General features: G+C 46.3%; 1 protein-coding gene across 2 annotated transcripts in view; it reads right to left on the bottom strand.

The window, feature by feature from the left end:
- Window positions 1-2,001: 2,001 nt before the first annotated feature.
- Window positions 2,002-23,504, bottom strand: part of alk (ALK receptor tyrosine kinase) — a 410,695-nt gene continuing 389,192 nt past the window's right edge. For both annotated transcript variants that reach the window (XM_030117063.1, XM_030117062.1), the window contains exons 18-29: window positions 22,551-22,706; window positions 21,416-21,529; window positions 16,888-17,074; window positions 14,458-14,548; window positions 13,748-13,812; window positions 13,531-13,660; window positions 12,942-13,039; window positions 10,212-10,304; window positions 5,990-6,091; window positions 5,636-5,770; window positions 4,176-4,266; window positions 2,002-3,728 (exon numbers count right to left, since the gene is read on the bottom strand). In XM_030117063.1, the coding sequence (XP_029972923.1) occupies window positions 2,658-3,728; window positions 4,176-4,266; window positions 5,636-5,770; window positions 5,990-6,091; window positions 10,212-10,304; window positions 12,942-13,039; window positions 13,531-13,660; window positions 13,748-13,812; window positions 14,458-14,548; window positions 16,888-17,074; window positions 21,416-21,529; window positions 22,551-22,706 (2,333 nt within the window). In that variant the 3' untranslated portion in view covers window positions 2,002-2,657. The remainder of the gene's footprint in view (window positions 3,729-4,175; window positions 4,267-5,635; window positions 5,771-5,989; window positions 6,092-10,211; window positions 10,305-12,941; window positions 13,040-13,530; window positions 13,661-13,747; window positions 13,813-14,457; window positions 14,549-16,887; window positions 17,075-21,415; window positions 21,530-22,550; window positions 22,707-23,504) is intronic.

The following is a 23,504-nucleotide window of genomic DNA, read 5'->3' on the forward strand; positions in this document are numbered from 1 at the left end:
TTCTAAACCCCCTCCATCCACGGTCGTAATTTAGAAGTTCCCAGGAATTTAATAAATTCGGTTAATAATTAAAGAAGTAATGACTCTTTGGTGCAGTGTGTTGATATAACTTGGCTGAAGCACCAATGAGGTGCTTTGTCTGATGTTCTCTTAACAATCTGCCAGTTTTCCACAGTCTGATCATCGTCTTCATTTCACAGCGGAGTCAACTATCCATCCAACCACTTACCTGCTTTATCAAAACAAGGAATCGCTGAACATTAAACATTAATCATACATTATTAATCCCTTTTTTTCCCCCAGATTAACCCTGTTCCTGCGGCACTGCAGTCTCATTACGGCGCTGCAGAGAGCTGACGGTAGTTAAAGGATCAGCTGACGGCTCTTTAGGGACCCGCAGTGGTGATCTGCGTTGTTCGAATCAGCTTCAATCTACACCTCTTCAACAACGAACTCTTTAAATATTAGGCCAACACTGAGCCGATCGCAAATCTGACTCAGGAAAAAGGAATAGATTTGTGGATAACAGAGTCAGTAATGAACCCTTTGGTATGTGTATGATAAATGATAAAAGGTATCAAGTAATTGAAGATTCCAGAAGCTTGATCTGAGTTTGAAGTTTCGTTTGTGAAGCCTGCTGGAAAAGACCCGACGTTTTAAAACAACACAGACGAGCTGCAACACTTCTTGGAGGAGAGGTCGATGTGAAAGTCACTGACAACTGGTCGGGCATCTTTATAAGCCTCTTTTGATTTCCTGAGGAATGTGTTGCAGAGCGTCTTGTACTCCTCTTGCCCTTTCTTCCTCCTGTTTATTTTTTTTTTTTTTTGTTCCCAGCAGCTTCAGAGGTTTTGTTGTGAGTGGAGGAGAGGTTGTCGGTTTGACCCCCTCCAGACAGCAGCAGGCAGACAAATGCAGCTATTATATAGTAATTTATTAATTTTGGCGAATGTCTTCTGAAGGCCAATGTACAGCTTTTTAACAGAGCCATAGTACAATACTCTATAATTACAACATTTACAGGTGTTGTCTTTGTACATCGAACAGCGGGGATGAGCTGTGAGGAGAACACAGAGTGAGTGAACACAGGCACCAGAAATGAAGCGGAGAGAGCCGCCGTCGGCCGCCGACCTCGCCTCTTTTACAGCGGACTGACCGAATACTGTCAAGCAAAAGCATCAAAAAACATCTTGTCATCATCCACCTAAACATGAGCGCCCCGCCGGCATTAATTTGATAAGATACACTATATGCAACTGCTGTAGGACGGAACAAAAAAAAAAAAAAGACTGGCGTGGAAGCAGAGTCAGACGGGTTTCATTCACACGAGGAGCATTTAAACTCCTCACTCGCGCTCATTTGTATTCCACAACAGTCGTCCTTTAATAGAAAAAGATAAAATATGCAAATTTAAGAACGTGGAGTGCATCGAGATAGCGATTTGAAGGTTAAGATTGATTCAGCAATATCCAACGGTTTCTCCATCCGACGAGAGGAGGAGGAAAACATTTTTTTGACAAGAGCCCAATGAATAAAAGGTTACTGAAAGAGCCAGGAGGGAAAGAGGAGCCTCGGATTCGCCGTCTCAGAGCTCTCGCTCGACACGCCGCGGAACAAAGCGAGGGTTTGAAAGAGGACAGCTGGCAACAAGCGGCTTCAAATGTTCGGATATAACTCCTAAACGCCGCCGAGGTGGCTTCTTCTTGTATTCTTTTAGTAAAATAATCTCCTCCGCCTGCCTCCGTGCTCCACTTCTCCACCTGTTCCACCTTAAAAAAGAACACAGCGGTCTACCTGTGTGTTGTGGGGGTCTTGCTAAAAATAAAGTTCTCGCTCCTTAAGAACAAAACCAGAAGTGAAATCTGAGTCGATGCGAAATGAATTTGTTTGGATTTGAAGAAGCATTAATAATTTATAGAGCCACTTCCAAATAATAAATAAACAAATGAATAAATAAACAAGCAGGCAAGCAAACATCAACAAACACATTTTCCCAGTAAATTTTTTTTCTCCATATAAATGTCTCTGGTAATCCAGTGTCTGTTTCTGTGATATTCTTGAAAAATAGTCTGATACAAGTTATTCAACTCACTGGTTTCTCTCGCTTCTTTTGTTTTCTTGTTTTGTTGAGTTTGTTTTCTCTCTGAAAGGATAAGGAACAGTGTGTGTGTGTGTGGGTTCTGCATGTTGGCTGCAAGCTGTAAACAACTTGCTGCAGTCAAACAGGTCACCAAACTCTGGGAGCGGACGTCTGGCAGAGACGGGCAGGTCCGACCCTCCTCTGAGTCCACGCCAGCAGGCCACGGCGCTCGCTCCCCGACGCCGGGAAAGTCTCCCCGTGCTCCGGACTCTCGGCCGACTCTCGTCCTCTCAGAACCGATCCCTCCAGCAATGAAAAAATACATTTTTAAAACTCTTAAAACTAGCCTTTTTTTTTGTCTGCGTTTATTCCTCTCAGAAGCCGGGTGAGTTCTCTGATGTGCTCCGGGATCCGCCGGGGAATCGAACACGCCTCCAAGGTGAGAGGAACGACGGTAGGGGGGCGGTGAAAACGGGTCTCTGTCCTGGCACAGTGTTTGATGCCTCCAAAGACACTAAAGGCCCGGAAGGCCCAGCAAGCGCCGGGGGTTGGGTGGGGTGGGGTGGGGTGGGCGGGGCTAAAGCACGGTGGCGTTGTGGCCCTCCATCCTGGGCAGCCGCGGGTCCTGCACCGTCCCCATGGTGACTAACAACGGGCGGCTGTCCTCGGGCACCCCCGGCCGGGCCAGGGTCACTGAGGTGGGGATGGAGGGTCCGCGCTGCAGGGTGGCGGAGGGCGTGCCCTGAGGGGGCGGGGGAGGGGGGGCGGCGTCCAGCGGCAGGCCCTGCTCCTGGTAGCCGTAGCCGATGTTCCCGCAGGGGAAGCGTCTCAGTCTGTAGAGGGGAACCGGGGGCAAGGCGGCCGAATCCAGGAGCAGAGGCGACTGGGTGGCGGGAGGTGGGGGCGGGGGGAGCAGCGGCCGGCACAGCCCCTGCTGCTGCTGCTGCTGCTGCTGGTGGTGCAGCAGCTGCAGCTGGTGCTGCTGCTGCAGCTGATGCTGGAACTGCTTGTGCTGATGCTGGAGGCCCAGCGCCCCCGCCACCTCCGCCACCGTCCGGCCCACGTGCTCCTGCCCCTCGCCGGGCACCCTGGCCCCGCTGCCCCCTGCACCCCCCACCCCACCCTGCCTCAGCTGCTGCTGCTGCTGCTGCTGCTGCTGCTGCTTCCTCTGCTGCTGCTGCAGGAACCAGGAGCCGTACGTCGGATTCCACAGACTGGTGCTTTTGCCGTCCTTCTCCGGCGGGTGGCCCTGGGCGAAGGCCAGGTTGATGTGGCCCCCCTCGGCCGGGCCGGGCTGGGTCGCGACGTGAGGCCCCTTGGCCGCGAGCATGGAGGGGGCGGCGCAGGTGACCGTGTTGGTGGTAGTCATGGCCATGGCGGTCTGCGTGTGAGGCTGCTGGTGCTGGTGGAGGTACGGCTGCGGCGGCGCCGGCGCCGGCGTCTGTGCTTTGACCTCCGACGCCGCGCTCGTGGAGACGGCCTCTGTCGGGTAGGAGGGCGGCGGCGGCGGAGCCTCTCCGTCAGGCACCTGGGCGTTCACAAGCACGGTCGGGGCCGAGGGGTCGTCGGGGCGCACGGGGGCTCGCTCCTCCTCTTCCGGAACGGGTCCGTACTCCACAGGCAACAGCATGGTCACCACATCAGGGTCCTGAAAACAAACAGTGGACGATCTCTCAATGCTTTCAGCTTGTTAAAACAATAAAGTCATAGAAGAAGCGACATTAGCATCGATGGTCCTGCAATAAACTTAATTCCTGTTTTTGTTTCAACTCCTAAAAGTCAAATGTGGTTTAATTGTAAGAAATGATCATGGCGGTCATTGTGTTAACAACGTTAGCATCATTTCACAGTTTCTTTCTTATTAGCAATGATATAATACTGGTTATGTATGTAAGTCGGGGTGCTAATTGGATTTCTTGCTAATTTAAACAGAAACTACTGCAGTGCAGGTCATGCCACAACTATTGTGGGAATTCTTTTGTGGCAAATCAGTGATTTTTTTTTCCAGAAATACAAGAAAATTGTAGTGAGGTATTTTCCTGTACTCCTTCGCCACACGGTGTTTATAATCCTGCAGCGTGTTCCACCTCCTCACCTGCAAACAGTAGTCGATTCTCTCCAGGATGGTTGAGAAGTTCGGCCTGTCCTCAGGCTGGTGCTGCCAACTCTGAGTCATTATGCGATACCTTAAAGACGCGGAAGCACAAAGTTAATACACTGTATGCAAAGCTTTGTGTGATTTATCACAGGGCCAGGTCAAGAACTATTTTTATTTGGTTGTTTTTTTGGGGTGCAGAACTACAAAACAGACACAAAAAAGGATTAGAGATAACAGTCCTGCTGCAGAAACCCTGGATGAATGTATGTTCCCAGCAGGGCTCCATCAGATCCTAATATTGACTCTGGAGTCTTATTTTACAGAAGCTCTGGATGCAATCAGGTGAAAATCACATCAGGATCCGAACCACATTTGAATGGCAGCTTTAAACAGGGTCCCGTCACAGTGTGGACTCGAATCCCGCTGATGTGCTTTCATCTGTGTCCTGTTGTGTGGCTCGCAGGAACTTGGGCTTAATGCCGCATCACACGGCCGTGTTGTGTTTTTTTTTTTTTTTTTTTTCGAAGGGAAGGTGCACGTTTACAGGGAGGCGAGGCGGGTGGCAAAACGATACAGCAGCAGTAATCTGCAACGCCGCGGCCGACAGGTGCGACGGATAAAGCTGTGAAATCACGGGGAGGCCAAAGTGCAAGCAGACAGCCGGTACGGCACGGGGGGGGAGAGCCTGTCTGCCGATATGTATGTATTTTATAATAGAGTTCACATGAAAGGCGGTATATTCCGCAGCGAGCCAAGAAAATACAGTGTGATTTGAAAATGGTTTTTAAGCTGCCTATCAGCTCGCCATGACTTCCAGCAAATTGAGAGGCGGACATGAAAGAGGAGCCTTGGCGTGGCTTCCACAGCGACTGCACGGAGAGCGATCTCCCGTTAGGTTTTCGTGACACCTTCTGGGTCACAGCTTGTTTACATGTCAATATCAGACGGCCATCAGAGCCTTTCACACGTGCGAGCGTGTGCGCGCTTTTGTCTGGATGCTTTCGTATGGACAACAACGGCCGAACCTGAAGAGTCGAAATGAGACCTCACTGGGTCTGAATGCATTCAGCATCTGGGTCACTGCGCAGAAAATCAGCGGGTTTCCTCAAACTGTCCCGTCTGGCCATCCTGGATTCGCTTCAGATCTTAGTGAAATGTTGTCAGAATACTCAACAACTCGCAAAATAAACTTATAACCTTTAAAAAAGAGGTGCAGGTTCCAGGAGTGCCGTTCCAAATCCACACGCATTCCGGCTTTCGAGCTATTCTGCTGTTGGACACTTTCAGCATGTATCTTATTCGGTTTCAGGGACATGGGGGCTGTAAGCCAATAAACTGTCAGGGATTTTCAACCATCCATGTTGGAACTTTTTAACTGTTTCAGGCACCGACTGGGCATCATTTCAAGCGCTTCTTTTCTCAGACGGTGAAGAAAACCGATGTGTTCACCCACTTACACTGGGCCGGGGCAGTTTTTGGGCGGGTCCATCCTTCCGCCGTTGGTGACAAACTCCAGCACCTCCTGGTTGCTGCGGCTGGGATATGGCATGTAGCCCAGCGAGAAGATCTCCCACAGCAGGACCCCAAAGGACCTGGAGGAGGAGGAGGAGACGGCGGAGGAAGAGCAGTTACTCTCAAAACTGAAGGGACACTGAGGCGCCATAAATCATCAGGTGGGTGAAGCGGGAAAGGATGAGAGCGAAGGGAGGAGCCGGAGACAAGACGAGGAGCTAAAATAGAAAAGCAGGAGTGAAGGACGGAGGGAGGTGAGAGACGCGGCGGCGTCGGGCGGAGGCGGACGGCGTCCTCACCACGTGTCTGTCTTTGATGTGAAGATGCCCTCCATGAAGGCTTCGGGTGGCATCCACTTCACCGGCAGCATGGCCCGCCCTCCCTTCCTGTAATAGCTCGCCCTGCAGAGACACACACACACACACACATCAACAATCAGCAATACACAAAAAAGAAAACAGAAAACACACACAGGTACACACCATCACACAAACGCACCCACACACACATTAGAAATAGTGAGAGTCTTGATGACTAATTGTGATACTTCTCTTTGACCAGCATTAAAGAAAGGAGCAATTATAAATCAGAAACAACAATAGAGGTTTTCAGCACCGTCACCATGGCAACCACACTGCCCTCACACGCAGAGAGTGGGGAAAAAGAAGATAAATTCTCGGGTCGAGCAATTAATTGTGCGTTTGTCAGTGTGGGTATCGGCACTCTGATCCTATCGCCTGTCGCAGAGCGAGGCCCTCATCTCGCGCCTCACGTTGCCTGAGAAGTTATCTGATGGACTCTATCTGATTTTGGGCGGTGATGGAGGCGGTCGCACGGGGCGAGCAGCTGAATGTGGGCGTGGCTGAACCGGTTAGCTTCTCACTGACTTTTGGGATTCGAGAGCGCTCGAGTTGGCTCGGCCCGCCGCCGCCTCTGCGGAGGCGTAAATCTGTTTCGCCCCTCAGTAATTTTGTCGTAAAAATGTCAATTTATTCCCCGCGCGCTCGTTTGTGAACACGGCGAGCGCTCGATGATAAACAGGACGGCGTGGCGGCGGCGGCGGCAGGCTGGACGGCTGCCAGTCCCCGATCCCCGAGGGTCTCCCCCGACAAGAAAAAGTGAAGACGGCGCTCATCCCCACAGCTGCTGCAGGTGGCGGCGCAGGACAGCGCTGTAATTACGGCGGGCAGCTCCCAGGTGGAACCGTGAAGACGGCGCAAGGAAAGATGGAGAAATCACATCCAAAATAGGCATGCGAGGCTCAGCTGAAGCGGAGGGGATCGCGGATCCTGTTCGGGCTGCATGACCCGTCACATGATGTGACAGATTTGAAGCCGCGCTGAAGCTCACCTGCGGCGCAAAGTGTCAGAAGTTGTGCTAAAAGTCGGACTGCTGAATGTCTCCGAAGTGACGTGCAAAAATTAAATCCAAAAATAGAGTTGGAACAAGCGCCAGGAGCCTGGAAGAGGCAGGCGAAGGCAGGCGGGATTCACATTCTCACTTCAGTCATTACGTCCCCAAGAAAATTCATTTGTTAGAACCTCAGATCAGCAGTTTTTAAAGCGAGTGACTACAAGGAGGGATTATCTAATTCCTCATTCAGGTGAGGATGTTGAAACTTCTCCATCTCCCTCAGTATGAGGCGAAGGCTAACAGTCGGAGCCGGCGCCCATCGTTTACTTTAACTCTGAGCTACAGCTGCGAGTCTGCAGGGGATCACCGAGGAGAGGGGAATATGGAAGATAATACGGCTAAAAAGGAAAAATATATACTTAGCAAACTATTGGCATAAGAAGTTACCCTTGAGGGGAAATTACACACAATCAATGAAGCAGAGAAAACAATCACTGGTGGAGTGTGTTAGCTTGACGGATTAGCTGAGAACGACACCGCGGGGCAGCGGCGCAGATCTACGCCCCACGCCTTAATCTGTCACTTAAAATAACACCGCTGGAATCCAGTTCCACCTCCATTCTTAGGCCCACAATTACAGGACGGAGTCGTGCAGCCACTCCTTTATTGTTCCTGTCCATCCTGACGCGGGGGGAGCGGAGGGACGTGGACTGGCCCCTATTAAAGAAAGACACAGCGCCGCTGAACTGCTGGGCCTCTGGTGGGTTCAGCGGCTTGTTGCTTTAATTATATTGTACTTTTTGTGTCCGTCCTCGCATTTGACTTTGTTGCTTTTTCTTTTTTTTTTCCCCCACTTTATGCAGACCGAAGTGCAACATGTATTTCAGGGTGTATTTCATGTGTTTTTACTGCTTGAATAGATGTCTCTGTCACTGCTGGCTGGTTATTCTGCCCTCTGCAAGTGAAATTTAACTTCAACTCCAACTCCTGTACATGATGCTACTCAGGAAGATCTCCTCTACCTCTTTAAAAGAAAATTGAGGGCTGGCATGATGCAGAACTGAAGACTGATAATCCCCCTATCAGTAGATCAAGCCTTTATTTTTCCTTCCCTGCACATTTATGGAGGTACTTATTACTACTACAGCGAACACCACCGGCAGACGGGAAGCTGAGCTGCAGATTAGCGGGGCTTAAATGCAGTCGCAGCTCGATCGGAGGTGTTTTATACGTGTGTGAGCGGGAGGAACAGTGGGAGATAGAGGAGTATTAAACCAACAGCAGCCCGAAAGACAGTGGCATGTACCTGAGGACATAATGACAGAGCTGCCCCGGACGTGTTTGTTCAGACGCTATTGTGCACGTTGGCATGTGTGCACGAATGAACGCCTTGCTGTCCCGCCACTGCCGCTCATTCCCGCTTGAATATGGTCATTTTCGGTGAAACAGCGGTTCTTTTGTGATGGCGCTGCGGAGCGGCAGCTGTTTACCTTTGTGCGATTACTGTCTGGCAGCTATTGTTTACCCAGCTTTTTATTTACCGCCGCATCGCCGCTGTGCGAGCGCGCGTGTGTGCGTGCGTGCGTGCGAGGGAGGAAGTCGATGGGAGCGCCACGTGCGAGCGTGCCCGCGGCGCTGCGATCAGGATGTAAAAAGCTGACATTAAAACCCGGTCCCGGCGCCTCGCCGGGGCGTCCGGCCCTCTCGCCACGGCCTTGAAAAGGCCCCCATGTCCATTGTCACGCACATCATAAACCGGCGAACAGAATCACACACCAACAGCCTGGTGGCACTGCGAGCTCAACACCCAGCCCTCCCCGCTGAACACAATAACGACGACAATAAAAGATAAATAAATAAAGAAAAGAAATCAGGTCCCAGCACCACAGCTCTGGGCTGAGAGATAAAAACAAAATCGCAGCGAGATACCTGAAAAACTGACATCAGCAATTAAATCAAGCGCTCCTAATGTGGCTCCCCGGGGACACTGCGCAACAGCCCCGCTCCGGATGCGCTGAGAGTGACTCTGCTCTCGTGTGACTTTCCGCCGGATGATTGGAAAGTGCTGCGTTGATACAGCGGCATGTTGTGACATATTTCCCCCGCTCTCATTTTCTTAGCAGATGAAAGGCTTGGGAGATTTCCCAGCTGGCTTGTGCATTGATTCAAACAGCGACACGTGAAATAGTACAAGCTGTATTAAGAAGAAGTGTAGCCGAGGATAATGAGCGGGCGCTTCGGGGGGAGGGGAGCGACGACAAAAGAGCTGATGTGGATTGAAAGAAAGCATTACTACAATAGTCTGATAGGAAGACACAATGGTAGCAGTGATAAGGGCAACTTTTTGATTGATTTGATTAACAGCAGCCATGTCCACAAGAACTATTTACTAAAAAGTTTCTTTTAACTGTCATTAATACCGGCCTCAAATGAACACCCTCATGAAGATAAACGCTTTTCTCAAACAATCCTGTGTCCTAAATAAATATCTATTGTATGTCTTAGTAAAACAATTAACAAGTAAGAGCTCTTCCTTTTAAATTAAACTGAAGGACTGCTCAATTTAAGTACTTTTTCAACTAAATACAATGAATTTTGTTTATAGTAAACTTTAAATGAAAATCATTCATTTACTAGTAGTGTAGTAGGATGTAGAACCAACATTGCAAAATTCCTCCACAGAATGTAGAAGTTACCTTACCAACTGTAAAAATGTATTCTAGAAAAAGCAACCGGAACAACAAAAGAATATTTATAGTTTTGTTGATCAGTACACAGAAAAACTGACTTGGACTTGCAGCATCAGACCCGATTTTGAAAATTGATCGCGACAAAACAACCTTCTTTTCTTGTGTTCAGTGCTGCAGTTTAGCTCCTCAGTTCCTCGGATTTATGTCCGCGCACGCTGACACAATGTGTCAGGTGTAGACACGAGCTCCATTCAGCAACGACGCCGAAAGTTTTCAGATGAGCAAAAAACTTTGGATGGGGCCAAGCAGTGACAGTCAGCACTTTACCCATTAGGATGTCAGATCGGATCATTCTTGTGCCGCTGACTAATGGTCACAGTGCATACTCCACAAGAAAAGCCACGCTAATTCCTGAGCGAGCCGGAGCCTGGTCAACAGGTCCGGTTTGCCGCCTTGCACTTCCGAGCTGGAACTCTACCTGTAAATGTCCCGAGCCATCCCGAAATCTCCGATCTTGGCGACTCGGCCCGGTCCTTTGCACGTCAGGAGGCAGTTCCGTGCAGCGATGTCCCTGAAAGAAGAGAAAGGCTGAAATGCTGACGTTCAACTCGGCTCGTCTCATCTCTCATCTGCTCTGTGGTTAAACAGAGCTCTCTGTACATTTGCATCTATAGGAGGGTTTGATGGCCGAGACACTGCAGACGATCCCCCTGCTGGATCTGAGGCCCTTGGCAAACCGGCAAGTGTGGAGTTTCTTTATAGTGTCTTTATGAGTCTGCCCACATGGTGCATCCACAGAGAAAGACTGAAATATTCCACTGTGTGAACGGCTGATGGGCCAAAAGGAGGAAAAATTCATATTTGCACTGTACTGATTCGGTTAGTCCTTGAGCAAAAAAAAAATAAAATAAAAAAAAAATACAGTAGTTCACACAGCATGCTCCAATCCTGTCGGGAAAGGGGGGAAATGAGCTCACACACACGATTTCTGCTCCCAAGGCATCCAATTTCATGTGGAGAAATGACGTAGCGAGGACACTGTTTCTCATCGAAATGAAAGATAAATGCGCGATGAAGGCTGATAAATAGCCAGAACTGAACGTCAGGGTAACATCATGTGACACCGCGTTTGAGCATGAAGACAGAATTTCACTGTTTTAACGTTTTGCCCCCGCAATCTGATTAACTTGGATAAGAATTGACACAATGAGGTTAAAGTAATAGTTCGGCCTGATTTAAACTGAAGGCTTTTCAAGATGGTATCACTGCGTGTCTCTTGGGCAGAAATGAAGAAGTAAAAAATCTTAAAAAATAGTGAGAAGAGCTGAAAACAGGTCAAAACCTTCAGTGTCCCTCTGAGTGAGCTATGACCCCGTTTATGCAAATTTTCAACAGCTCAGTGCTCAAATAAGTGAATTTCTAGCTCCGCCTCCTCACTCGGTGTCTGTAGAGATCCTGTCAAATTCTCCCATCACCTCTGTCAAGTTTATAACGTCCAGATTCATCGCTCGTTTGACCCTGAACATCACAGTCAAACCTAGATCCCAACAAAGACGGAAACGCAGGCGATGAAGTGATGGAACGGAGTTAAACGCTTTACTGAAATTGATCCATCCCTCAGACCTGTTACACCAGAATCAAAAAACAACAACAACTATTCAACACCCTGGGGTCTAAGACATCCATTTGTTTTCCATTTCCTTTTAAAAGAGGTCTGTTTTTTTTCACTTTGCTTGACTCAAATTTAGTCTGAAGCAGTTTATTGAGTTTCAGCGAACAGAGCTATCAAACAGGCTATTTCCTTAACTGTGTCATTACGCCATGAAATTTTCTCTTCGGCATTAAGCAGTGAAACAATCAGTCAATTCAGGGTCAACAGATACTTTAGGAAGGTTTGTGTGTCGCTCTGAAGGAGCGAGAACACCCGTGCTTTTCTGTGAGATACTACTGCTAAATTTAAACGACTTTTTTCCCCGAAAGTTTTCATGAAAACTAACTGCGGTCCTTGAAACTCCGCATTAGCTGTCACAGACCACCAGCCGAAAGCGTAAGAAAAAGAAACAAAGTCACGTGGACACGGTACATGCAGCGAGCACGATAACGCAAAAGCAGTGCATTACTGAAACGTTATTATCTGGCCTTACACTGTCGAGCTTATTTACAGTAAATTCTAAGTGTGGCGTAAAGAGCCATGCCACTGCCGCTCTTCGACAACGATCCGCGTTATCAGTCCGCTTTAATGCCTACGGTTGCATTAAAACTACACAACTCCTTCTCAGGTTAGCTACAGTTGATGCTCCAACTGCAAAGCTTGTTGTAAAATCAAATAATGATCCACTGACTCTAAAAACGGGTAAATACCACCATTAAGAAACTGTTCTCAGACAGCATTAACCCTGTGATTTAACCTGCCGGACCCCAGTAATCCCAAAGAAAAGAGCTGCATTTTCCAAGTCCAGGCGACTTCTTTCACCTGCCCTTTACTCAACCTGGCATAAATGCACCTCCATGAAATTGAAATTTGCCTCAAGGACAGTGTTCGGGTGAATTTTAATAAATTCTCCAAGGAGGAAACACATCAGGCGGTGTAGAAGATCAAGAGTCAGCCGTACGGTGGATTGATGGAGTTTTACTGCGCGGCGTTGGAGCAAACAAGGTTTACGAGGCCTCGTTTTGTCGTTTGATGATTCCGAGGAAATCAAAAGACAAAAGGCAGGTGAATCCATTTTGACCTTTCCTGCCATTCTTCATGGACGTCCTGGAAAAGGAAAATTCGGGGAGACCACATGTGGAGGCCCATCAGCGAACACGGAAAGGAAACGCTCTTGACTCGTACCTCGGATATACGTCGAGCGTAAAAAGGCAAGCCGGCTTCCCCATCTGGCCGCTCTGATACTAAACTCATCACTTGTCCTCTCTGCTATCGCGGAAAGGCAAAAACCATGCAAAGTCCATATGTTCCGCTTGGAAGGACGCAGTCGGTTTGTAATTGTGAGAAAACGCTCGCTGATGAATGTGGGCATCACTGTTTGTCCGATGTGCATTTTGCATTCCACGTGCGCACGGCGGCATGCGTGTCCGTATGTGCTGCGTATTATTTACACTTGGCTTGGTTTGTGTGGGAGGACCGCAGAGAATATTACATTCTCACGCATTAATGCAGATGGATTGTTTGTGCATCTAAATGAAGAGGCGGCCGTCCGGGTACCTGTGTATGAACTGGTTCTCCTCCAGGTACTGGCAGCCCTTGGCGATGTCTCTGGCCACGTTGAGGAGGTCCACCATGGTCAGGCTGGACGGCTGCTCCTAAAGAAAGGAGAGAAAAGATGATGTTTATTGTTAATAATAATCAGAGTGTGATATTTCTATCCTGGAGATAATATAGAATTTCAATCTCTCGAAGACGTGCTATACTCTCCATTCGTCTTGCTTTATTTTCAATGGTAATGTGATAAAAGTATTGTGAAAACAATATGACAGTGTGAACCAGCTCTCTTCGACTGACGAACCAGAGAATTATCGCCTGGATCCGCCGCGGCGCTCGACTTCACTGCCTACATAATAAAACAGTGAGGTTCATCTGTTTGCCGAGGCTGCCCGGCTCCAGTTTTACGGCTCCGGTTCGCCCTCACTGCTCTCACGGCGATACTTTGATTTCCTCGGCGAAGACGCACAAAAACACACCGTAAACTACAAGCTAAACAGAGGCCACCAGACATTTTTTTTTTTGTGTCCAGATGTGATCCGATCACAGGCGGCTGGTAGAATCCCAGCTGCGTAACGTCAAAGCGCCTCACCAGCCGCGGTCTGGTCTCTCTCAGGAAGGTCTTCAGGTCGCCTCCGGCCATCAGCTCCAGCAGGATGAACCTGGGCATGGCCTGCAGGCTCACTCCTATACAACGCACGATGTTCTGGTGGCTGAACTTGCTGCAGGGAACAGGAACGGCAGAGGGACGTGTGTGTGAGACGGCGAATGAGAATCGGGGCTGCGGCGGTAGACGGTGCAGGCGTTACCTGATAATTAGCGCCTCCATGAGGAAGTCCAATTCATCCTGCTCCGAGCACACCTCTGGAAGTGTCTGGTGCGAATAGAAATCACATCTCAGGGCAATGAAACAGTTTTAAGATAGAGATAGAGAGGGTTTCATGTCTTTGGATGAATCTGATTAACTTTTATGTAAAGCTGAAATTACTGTATTCTTTCCTGATATTCTCATTAGTATCAGTTCTTCAACCCATCGACAACAAATGTTTTTGTTTCTTTTAACTGGATCATCTCAAGATAACATCTCAATATATTATTCTTGAAGTTTTCTCAGATTGATGGAAGTAATGAAATAAGGACGAAACATTGAGGATTACAAACCGAGACCCTGCAGTTAAGCAAGTTCTGATGCTGCAAGTAAAGTTTTGGTCTCGGTTCACTGAATTAAAAGTGCTTTCATATTTAATCTACAGCAGCTAAAACTAGAGAGCCAAACGTAAAACTGAACAGTCCAATAAAGCTCGTAGACACAGAATATATTTTTTCAGCTGGTTGAGAGAGTTGCTGCTCCTCCTTATTAGCATACATGCCTCTAGTCTTTCACAAAATAATATCATTCTTCATACGACTGAGATAAATTAGTGGTGAGGAACACATTTTTCTGCCGTACACCAAACTCGCATCACATATTCACTTGCGCTCTAAACTTGAGGACTTTGTAAAGGAAGTTCCGCCTCACCTTCACGGCCACTTGCAGCGGACTGGGTTCGCCCGGTATCCCCACCGCCAGGCCTTCGTAGACCTCGCCAAAAGCGCCGTGACCCAGACCCCTGCAGACAAAGAAACGGATCTATTATTAACCGCCGCATCCATATTTCAACCGGGAAGATAAAACTTTTACACTAAAGAGTCGAACCAGAGCGCTGGTGTGATTTCCAAACTGAAGATATCTGAAGCAAACAGCAGTAAAACGTGTCCTGAAGACACCTCTGTCCGAGCAACGATCCCCGCTGGAGGGGAAGCAGCCGTGGAGTAAACTAACAAGAGTGATTTTTTTCTTTTTAAACAGGACAGTTGAGACTCTTTCGGTTTTCTAAATTAGCAGTTGCACAGCTTTTAATCCCGGGAAGACGAGCCGTTGTCTCTCTGTCACCATCCTCCTGCGGAAGCTAAAGCACCGACGGATAAACTCTGACTCTGAATTATCGTTCTGATTTCCCTCTTTTCGCAGTCGTTTCACTTGATCCACTACTTGTACAACTCCAGACGGGAGTAATAAATGGAAAATACTCACCGGTCGGTAAGAAGAAAGGAGTTATTGCAAATTTTAGGAAGTGAAATGATAAACTGGTGAACTATAAACACATGAAAGATGCATTAAAAATTGAAAAGATCTCTGCAAAAATAATTTCCCAGCCGCTTGGACTCACGCACTGCGAGACTTTACACGTTAATATTTCACGCTTTATTTTAGCTGCGACTTCTCACACCATGCTGTATTTATGACTCCACTGTACTTAAAGCGGATTTTCAAAACCACGATACAAAACTATGAGGCTGTCGTTTACTATGTGTGCTCAGCTGCTCTTATCCTTCTTTGTTTTCAGTATTTCCACTTCTGGGAGCCCTACTTTAGAGATCTATAGCAACTTATCACACACTTGGCACAGAGCGGCACCACAGAGCGCAGTGCAGCATTTTCTTTTTTCTTTATTTTTTTCTTTTGTTGCTCGATTCAGACCAATACTGCTTTAATTTCCCTATTCAGCATCCATGTTATAAAACAGAAAACACAGTCATGTCCGGCTGTGCACCCATGGGCACGCTGGGTCTAGAAAGAGACGTCAGGCATATTGATAGTCTATAACTAGCTCCAGGCTGTTAGCTCCAGGCTTTGGAACATTATATACTCAAGTTATCTGTGCTTTCTGTTTTTCTCTGCTTGTATTGAATATCGAACCACATAGCAAAATGATCTCTGTATATCTTCAAAAAAGAGTCAGCAGAGACGTGATTATTTACGTAGATAAACCATCAGGTCAAGATGCTTTGGCTTTGAACTGCAGGTGATGCTGTGGAGATTCCTTCATTTCAGATCGGACAACTGTCGCACAGCAACAGTTCATTTGTTACATCCCTGTTTTGTGTTCTAAGCTCCGCTTTTATTTATTCTTCATGAATCTGCTGATGCAGTGAAGCATGGGAACATCTTCGGGGGGAGAAATGTCAAGCAGTATTGTCTGTCGACCAAAACTGAACACTTTTATTATTTAATAAAGGGACCTCAAAGCACACACTCCAAATCAAATCATGCATGTCCAAATCCACTTATGTTTTCCCATTAGAAGATAATCTGAGCAAACATTTCAGAGGATGGATTAACTCTTGAGGTTATTCATTGTGTGTAATGGTACGTGTACCTGGAGGTTAGCGCATTGGTTTAGTCAGGATGCTGAATGGGCCAACGCAATGAAGACAGACAGTTTAAAGGAGCTTCGGTGTCTCTTCTCTGCATGCATGCATAGATGGCTTTATTCCATAGAAGGAGCTCCCACTAGTGGTCCGACACGTTAACTACATCTGTCGTTTCTAATGCGAAACTTTTCTGAAACAGACGCAAAGACAATGAGTTTTCACCTGAAATATTTTCATGTAAACGGGGCCTCAAAGAAAATGTAATAATTCTAAATATAATTGTAAAAAATAATTGTAAATGTGCTAATTTGTATAATTTGCAAATAAATTTATTCAGGCAACAGAAAGTCTGACAAGCCAAAACAACCGACTCTATTCAATGAGCCAAATTAAAATAAGTGGCTCGCTGAAACGAACCACAATTCCGTTCACTAATTGGGAGCCACTCGTTCTTGAATTTACTCAGAACAAAACAAAATTATCCTTTGATTTCGGTGCTGATTTGAGTTGTTCGTGACCTAAATGGATTCCTGGTTCTTCAAGATAGCGATCCACCAGTCAGGATTTATCAAATTCAAGTTTTTTGGGGAATTTTCTTTCTCATTCTAGGAGATCTGACTTCTGTTCTGACTGATGCAGCCTTCAGGTCTGAATGTGAGTCACAGATGTCGACATTCAGTCAAACTTACCACAGCTTCCCTGTCAAATTAGTTTCACCTTTCTCGCTTCGGGTGTGGCGTCTCGGTTCTCCTACCTGGTGAGAGAAATGTTTCTCCGGGGCACCTCCTTCAGGTCGTTGACGGAGGCCGTCTTCCCGGCGAAGCAGTAGTTGGGGTTGTAGTCTGTCATGATGGTGGAGGCTCGCAGCTTACTGAGCTTGCAGTCTGGGCTCTGCAGCTCCAGCTGAATGGACTGCAGCTCGGTGTGTTTACGCCGGTACACTGGTGAGACGAGAATGAAAGCGGGGTTTCATTCCACTGCCGAGATCCCCCTCAGTTTGGAAAACACAAACAAAACCTCCTACCCATCTTCTTGTTGAAAATGATTGCCGGCAGTTGAAGCACAGAAAGGGGAAAGCTTTTTAAAGCTCTTATTTCTCTAAAGACTGTAAGCGTGTGCAACAGCAATCATTGCTAAATTGACTCTCTTTGTGTGTGAGAGATATCGATTCCTCCCTGTAATGCCAGATTTGTCTTTCTAAAATATTAAAGAATTTGGCCCCACAACATTTGAATCCATCCAGGAAATGCACACATGTCAAATACACAAACTCTAATATCCAACAGAAACAAACAGCCACAATACTGCATTGAAATGGAGCAGATACAGAGCAGCAAACAATGAGAAAACGTGAACTTCTCTCTCTCTCTCTCTGTGTGTTTCACACCGACACACTGAACCTCACACTGAGAAGTGCTGGAAGCCTCGACCTGTCCTGTGAACACGTTATTTGCAAAGAGAATTATCTGTGTTTGCTTGTATTTGTGTGTGTGCACACGGAGAGTTATTTATTTATTGTGTTGTTTAATGTACGAGGGCTGTCGGCTCCCGCCTCTGCAGCCATCCATCATTAGAGCCTTTCATTCATCAGAGAGGTAATCCAACGCCACGGCTGCCCCCTGCCTTGTACATCCAAGTGAGTGCATGAGAAGAAGGTAGATATATATTTATATATACATGTGTGATTGCGTGGAGGAGGAGGAGGAGGAGGAGGAGGAGATGGCTCAATGAGTGTCTGGCTGTGATCGCCTGAAAGCAGGCGGGCAGCTGGATGTCTTTGCTCGGCGGTGAGACGGCTGAGGGCTGTCTGAGAGGAGCCGCGGAGACACAAGAGGAAACTGCAACTGCGTGGGTGTGGGTGATGTATATATGCATTGTTCAAGAAGAAAACTCACAAGGAGGGGAATAAAAAAACAACAACAACAACAAAAAAACCTGTTCTCAATGTGAGTTTGTCCATATGGTTATTTACATCGAGATATGTATACACAGTAAACAACACCTATTTTCACAGCTCAGCTAGTAAACCATAAACATATATATATTTTAAATATGCCTTTTATTACCCTCTGTCATGCCGAAATGGTATCATGATAATGTCAGATATTTCACTGTTAACTCTAATGCATTGGGTGTCACGCACAAACCTTTCAATGGTGAATAATCTCTGCATAAGACACAGTCCACGGCACAAATGTAATCAATGGTAGGTGCATTAATAGAACGCTGTTCAATAAATCGATCAAATATCCAAGTTCTGTGCGTGCACGACTAGAAATTAAAGCAACAACCGTGAAGAAGGTCAGCACTGGGAAAGTCCTTGAAGTAACAAAAAGCTGTTTATAGTGAAGGGAATGAAACATTTTCTTCTGTTATTAGCTATTTAAACACTGGATGAGAAAATGGACTTTATGATCTGAGCTGGGTAAAAGCTTGCATACTCGATGAAATGTTCATGAGAAGAAGAAGAAAAAAAACGAGTTAATGAATGTAATAAATATTGAAGACTCGGGGTTGCTGTACTAATTTACTCTCTGATTTGTTTTCTTGTGTTTTGATTGAGTTGTTTTGCATGTTTTTACAATAACAGGGTTTGACTGATCGTTCCTGTCATTAACCGACACATGCTGGATGGATCGCAGTGGAGTGGAGTATATGTATGCAGGCTTTACTCTGTGTTATTGACACTCTCTCCAGACGGCCTTGCACCTTTTGCACTGCATCCGCAGTGTGTGTAATTACCCTCTCTGCTTATTTTGAGAGTACCAATTGATTTATGGGACTCACCGATGTTCCTAAATCCTCCCTCTTTTTACAAAGGAGTGTGAGGTTTGATAATCTCTCAAACAGAGCGCAAGTTTTAAATGGGAGCAACGAAACAAAACAGCACAAGAAAATTAGAATATCTGTTGAGGATTATTGCATGCTTGAGGGTAATGAGAAGAACTGGACAATTCAGTTTGAGGGCTACTGGGCCAAAACTGGTCCACCCATCCCAATTAAGACCAGAAGCACACAGGCTGATGGCACCTTGTGTTCAGATTCAGCTTTATTCAGCTAAATTGCAGCTCTGAGACGGCCTTCAGGCGCCGTGCAGATCCTGAGAAGGTGCTCACATAGATCTGCTAGAGCCTTTTACTTCCTGTTAGTCCCTCTGCTGACACGGCATTTTGCTGCTTTGCCTAATTCTGCTTATTCTGTGTCTCTGTAACACAGTTAATGATGCTTTCTTTGACCTTTTTAAAGACATATTCGAGGATTCTCCGCCTATTTCGTACAACATGGCCGATTTGCCATTTTTGGAGCGCTGCGCATGCGCGGCTCCCTCCGCATGAGGACTGTGGGGAGCGCGCACGTCAGCCGCATGTCAGTTTACATCCGCGCAGCTGGAGCATCGTCTTTCCGCGTAGGATTAAAACACATTTGTAATCATGTCGGACTCTTCTTCCAATCATACATAAGAATACAATCCGTAAAGTGGTGTCTTACGTGTTCATGCAACAGAAACACATTTGAATGGGATAATAAGCATCATGTTACCTGTCCAGCAGAAACTTCCCCACGTCGTGATCAGTCCGAAATCCCTTTTGTGATTTGAATGTCCGCCACCTCGTAAAGGAATCTCCCAGTAAAACACGCGTTTTGCCTTTCTTTTCTATGACCTTTCTTCTATCCTCTGCCATCTCAAACAATGTTCTTTTTTTGTAGCTAGCCATCTTCAGAGGTGTTCGCGGGAGGAGCAAGCCGCTGAATGAGATGCGATGGTAGCTCCCACTGCATGTCACTTCCTAAACAACGCTCTGCGCATGCGCGGCTCGAAACCAGAGCGCGCACAGAGGCGGCGACTCGACATGATATGTCATCATGCAAACGCCTTCCCAGATTGATTGACATTATGACTGCCCAATCACAATTTGGAACCATACAACGCTGATTGGTTCTAAGGATCCTCCAGTATGTCTCAACTGATTCCTCAACTGTAACCAAACTTTGCTTTAGGGGATATTACCTAATTTCACTTAATGTTTCTTATAATAAACTATCAGCCACATGGAGACAATGATTAAAAGCACTGAGCATTTGTTTGAATTTCAGACTTTTTGTGCATGAGAACAACCCTGTGACTAAGTATTGTCTGTGAAGCTAAGTCGATTTCCAAAATCGAGATTTATTAGTATGCAATAGCTAGATTACCTCCTGCTTCCACACAACCTCAGCCCTGATGCTCATGTGTGTAAAAGAATCCGTGGTGGTGAAGAAATCCTCCCCCCCCAGCCCCCGCCAACAAACCCTTTTTCACAGCCTGCAGGTGAAACAATGCAGCCTTTATCGAAAAACATAAACCATAGAGACGTTAACAGCTGATATCAAAATGAGAGAGTTAACTCCCGACTGTAGGTGAGTGATTATTAAAGCTTTTGAATACTTAAAATGACAGATATTATAAAATCTTCAAACTCTTTCAAGGTCCTGCGGGACTCATTATCACATGCTTTGGTTCATCTGCCTTAAAAATGTAGGTGTTTGAAATATTGATTCTCACGGTTGCGTTAATCTCAAGAGTGTGTTGTGTGTTTTGAAAAACGCTTGTGAACCCTGTAACCCATACTTGCTTTTCAAATTGTATGAAATTAAAAAAAAAAAAAAAAAAAAAAAGACTCATTCAATCATGCAACATTACTTGCACAGAAAGTATCTTTTCAAACCGAGGGCCTGCAGGACTGGCATTGAACGTAATTATTTTACAATGACCTTTTGAATCCACACAGCCTGCCTCCAATCACTGTGCCGTTCTCTATTACAATACCGAACGCAGCTGCTCACGGTAAACCAATTAATAAATAGAAGTACTTAATGTGTCTTTGTTTTCACTTGGAGGTTGAAAATGAAGCCAGAATGAATGTGACCTCTCATCGAGTGCATACGGTGCTCAGAGTGGACTGAAACTTTGTTCTGATTATATTTGTAATGCTAAGTTTGTCTTCAGAATTCAGTTAAAGGTGAAACAACGAGGCACCACTCAACTTAGCTCTGACCTTTGAGTGTGTAAGAACCTATGGTGGTCAGGGGACTCAGAGCGGAGTCTGACGCACAAAATAACACACAATCAATTCAGCGAGTTGGCTTTCGGAAGTGTGGGAAATCAAGCAAAATACTGGGAGGATTTTACATGAAGAGATTAATGGGCAATGCGTCATCTGACCTGTCTGAAAGAATCTGTATTATTGGAGATGGACGGATTTTAGTTTCAACAGACTTTAATAAAAGTGCGTGATGCTTACTGATCATGACTCCGGACACGGCCAGCAGCAGGGCGGCGATGAGGGCCGAGGTGCCCACCGAAAGCCCCAACGCCAGGTGGGACAGAGAAGGCTGCGGCGGCAGCAGGGAGCGCTCTGCAAGACGAGGAGGAAACGGCAGCGTTGGACAGTTGTTGTCCTCCACAGGTGGACTGTTGGCATTCACTTTCGCCACTCTGATCCCCGACATAATTAATGATGAGACACAACAGAGCGGAGGCGTGGGGTGCATGGGGGGGGGTAATCTCTTTTCACTTCCTTAAGCTGAAGAACAAAACCATATTGAGACCGTGACCTATAATGACCGAGCATCATAGAATTATCTGCTGCTTGTCATTAACCGAGAGCAGATTTGCGAATCAAAGGGCAAGGAGAGACTGGAGGTCGTTAAGATATTATTGAGATGGTAATAGCCCTGTTATTTTGTCTCAACTCGCAAAGTGACGCTCCTACGTATTAATTCATTCCAGATCTACAGTCAGAAATGTATTATTCATTGGAAAAATCCTAATTGGAGAGGCCCACAGGGAGGAGAGTTCAGTCCACGTTCCTTTGTTGCCGTTTAACCTAAAAAGAAAAAGCCTTTTTTTTTTTTCTTGGGGAAAAAAAAAAGAAGATTTTTTTGTTTGTTTGTGCTTACACCGCCTGATGGGCAGTGCTTGTTGTGAACTTAAGCCCGTTATGCAACACAGCGAGAATCCAGAGTCTGGAGTCGCTACATCAATATCCAGGTGAAGCCTTTGACATGCTCAGATAAAGAGCTTTTATCTGAACGCAGCCGAGTTAAATTACACATCCCAGAGCAGGAATACACACAGATAATAACGCTACATTCATTTCCATTAGCAGGTTAGCTTACTCTACATATTGATAATAGTTATGAATGATTAAAGCACTATTAAAAACATTTCCTCAGATAACGATTCAATAAGGAACAAAGCCTCCCGGGCCTAATTACTGTTGCAGATTAATTCAATATCTATTCTTTTAATCACAGTCTATTACAGGTATGATTACGTTTTGACATTTAGATTTGTTTCACGTGGGATGGAAGAGAGAGACGCGGGCGATGATTCTTCATTACTGATTTTGCAACAGCGGCTCCCGCGTGTCCGACCTGTGGCGTTGATGCAGGACACTTTGTCCCGGTCCAGGACGAGGTCGCCCTCGCAGAAACAGACGACCGCGTCGTCGATCACGTGGCACTCGCCGCTCTCACAGTGGCTGCAGTTCTGCACCGGGCTGATGATCACCTCCCCGTCTCCCTCCATAGCTGTGGGACGCACACACACACACGCACACACACACAGGAGGAGGAGCAGAGAGTTCAGTATTTGATTAGACGTCTTCAGAATGTCTTCTGGCAAAATGAGCTCCAAGTTCAATAACACTCTGATGTAATTTACTGGAAATGATCCTAATTAAAGAATCTATGAGGATTACTTTCTAGTAGTTTCATTTCACCCTGTTGTCGTCGTCATCATCATCATCATCATCATCATCGTCAGAACAACCTCTGATTCAGTATAATATGATTTTCAGTCATAAAAACAAAGTTTGTTGCACAGTCATGGTTCTTGCACCCATTGTGGAGGTACGTGGAGTTTTAAGCTCTATATGCCACTTGGGGTCCATCCATCCATCCATTTTCTACCGCTTATCCAGGGCCAGGTCGCGGGAGCAGCAGTCTCCGCAGGGATGCCCAGACTGCTGCTCCCGCGACCATTTGGAGTAAAAAAACAAAACAAAACAAAACAAAACAAAACAAAACAAAACAAAACAAAAGCCTCAAAAATGAAGAATCTGATATGAGAAATGATATTAAAAAAAACTTCAAGCAGTTTTACGTGGTCAGTCCCAATCTCTTCTCACTGAACACGAAGCTAAATACAACTCTGTCACTGAAACAGCTTCAAATCATCTGATGGTTGAAATGTTTAGACCCATTAATAATACATTGCTCCGTGGAGAATGATTAGACGGCGCCTCGGCCACAGGATGTTTTCATCCTGTCTTCTCTACTTTGAGCCCAGACTTTCCACCTAATTCAAAGCCCGACTGATAACATTTG

The sequence above is a fragment of the Salarias fasciatus genome, chromosome 19 (assembly GCF_902148845.1).
Source record: "Salarias fasciatus chromosome 19, fSalaFa1.1, whole genome shotgun sequence".
Taxonomy (NCBI): domain Eukaryota; kingdom Metazoa; phylum Chordata; class Actinopteri; order Blenniiformes; family Blenniidae; genus Salarias; species Salarias fasciatus.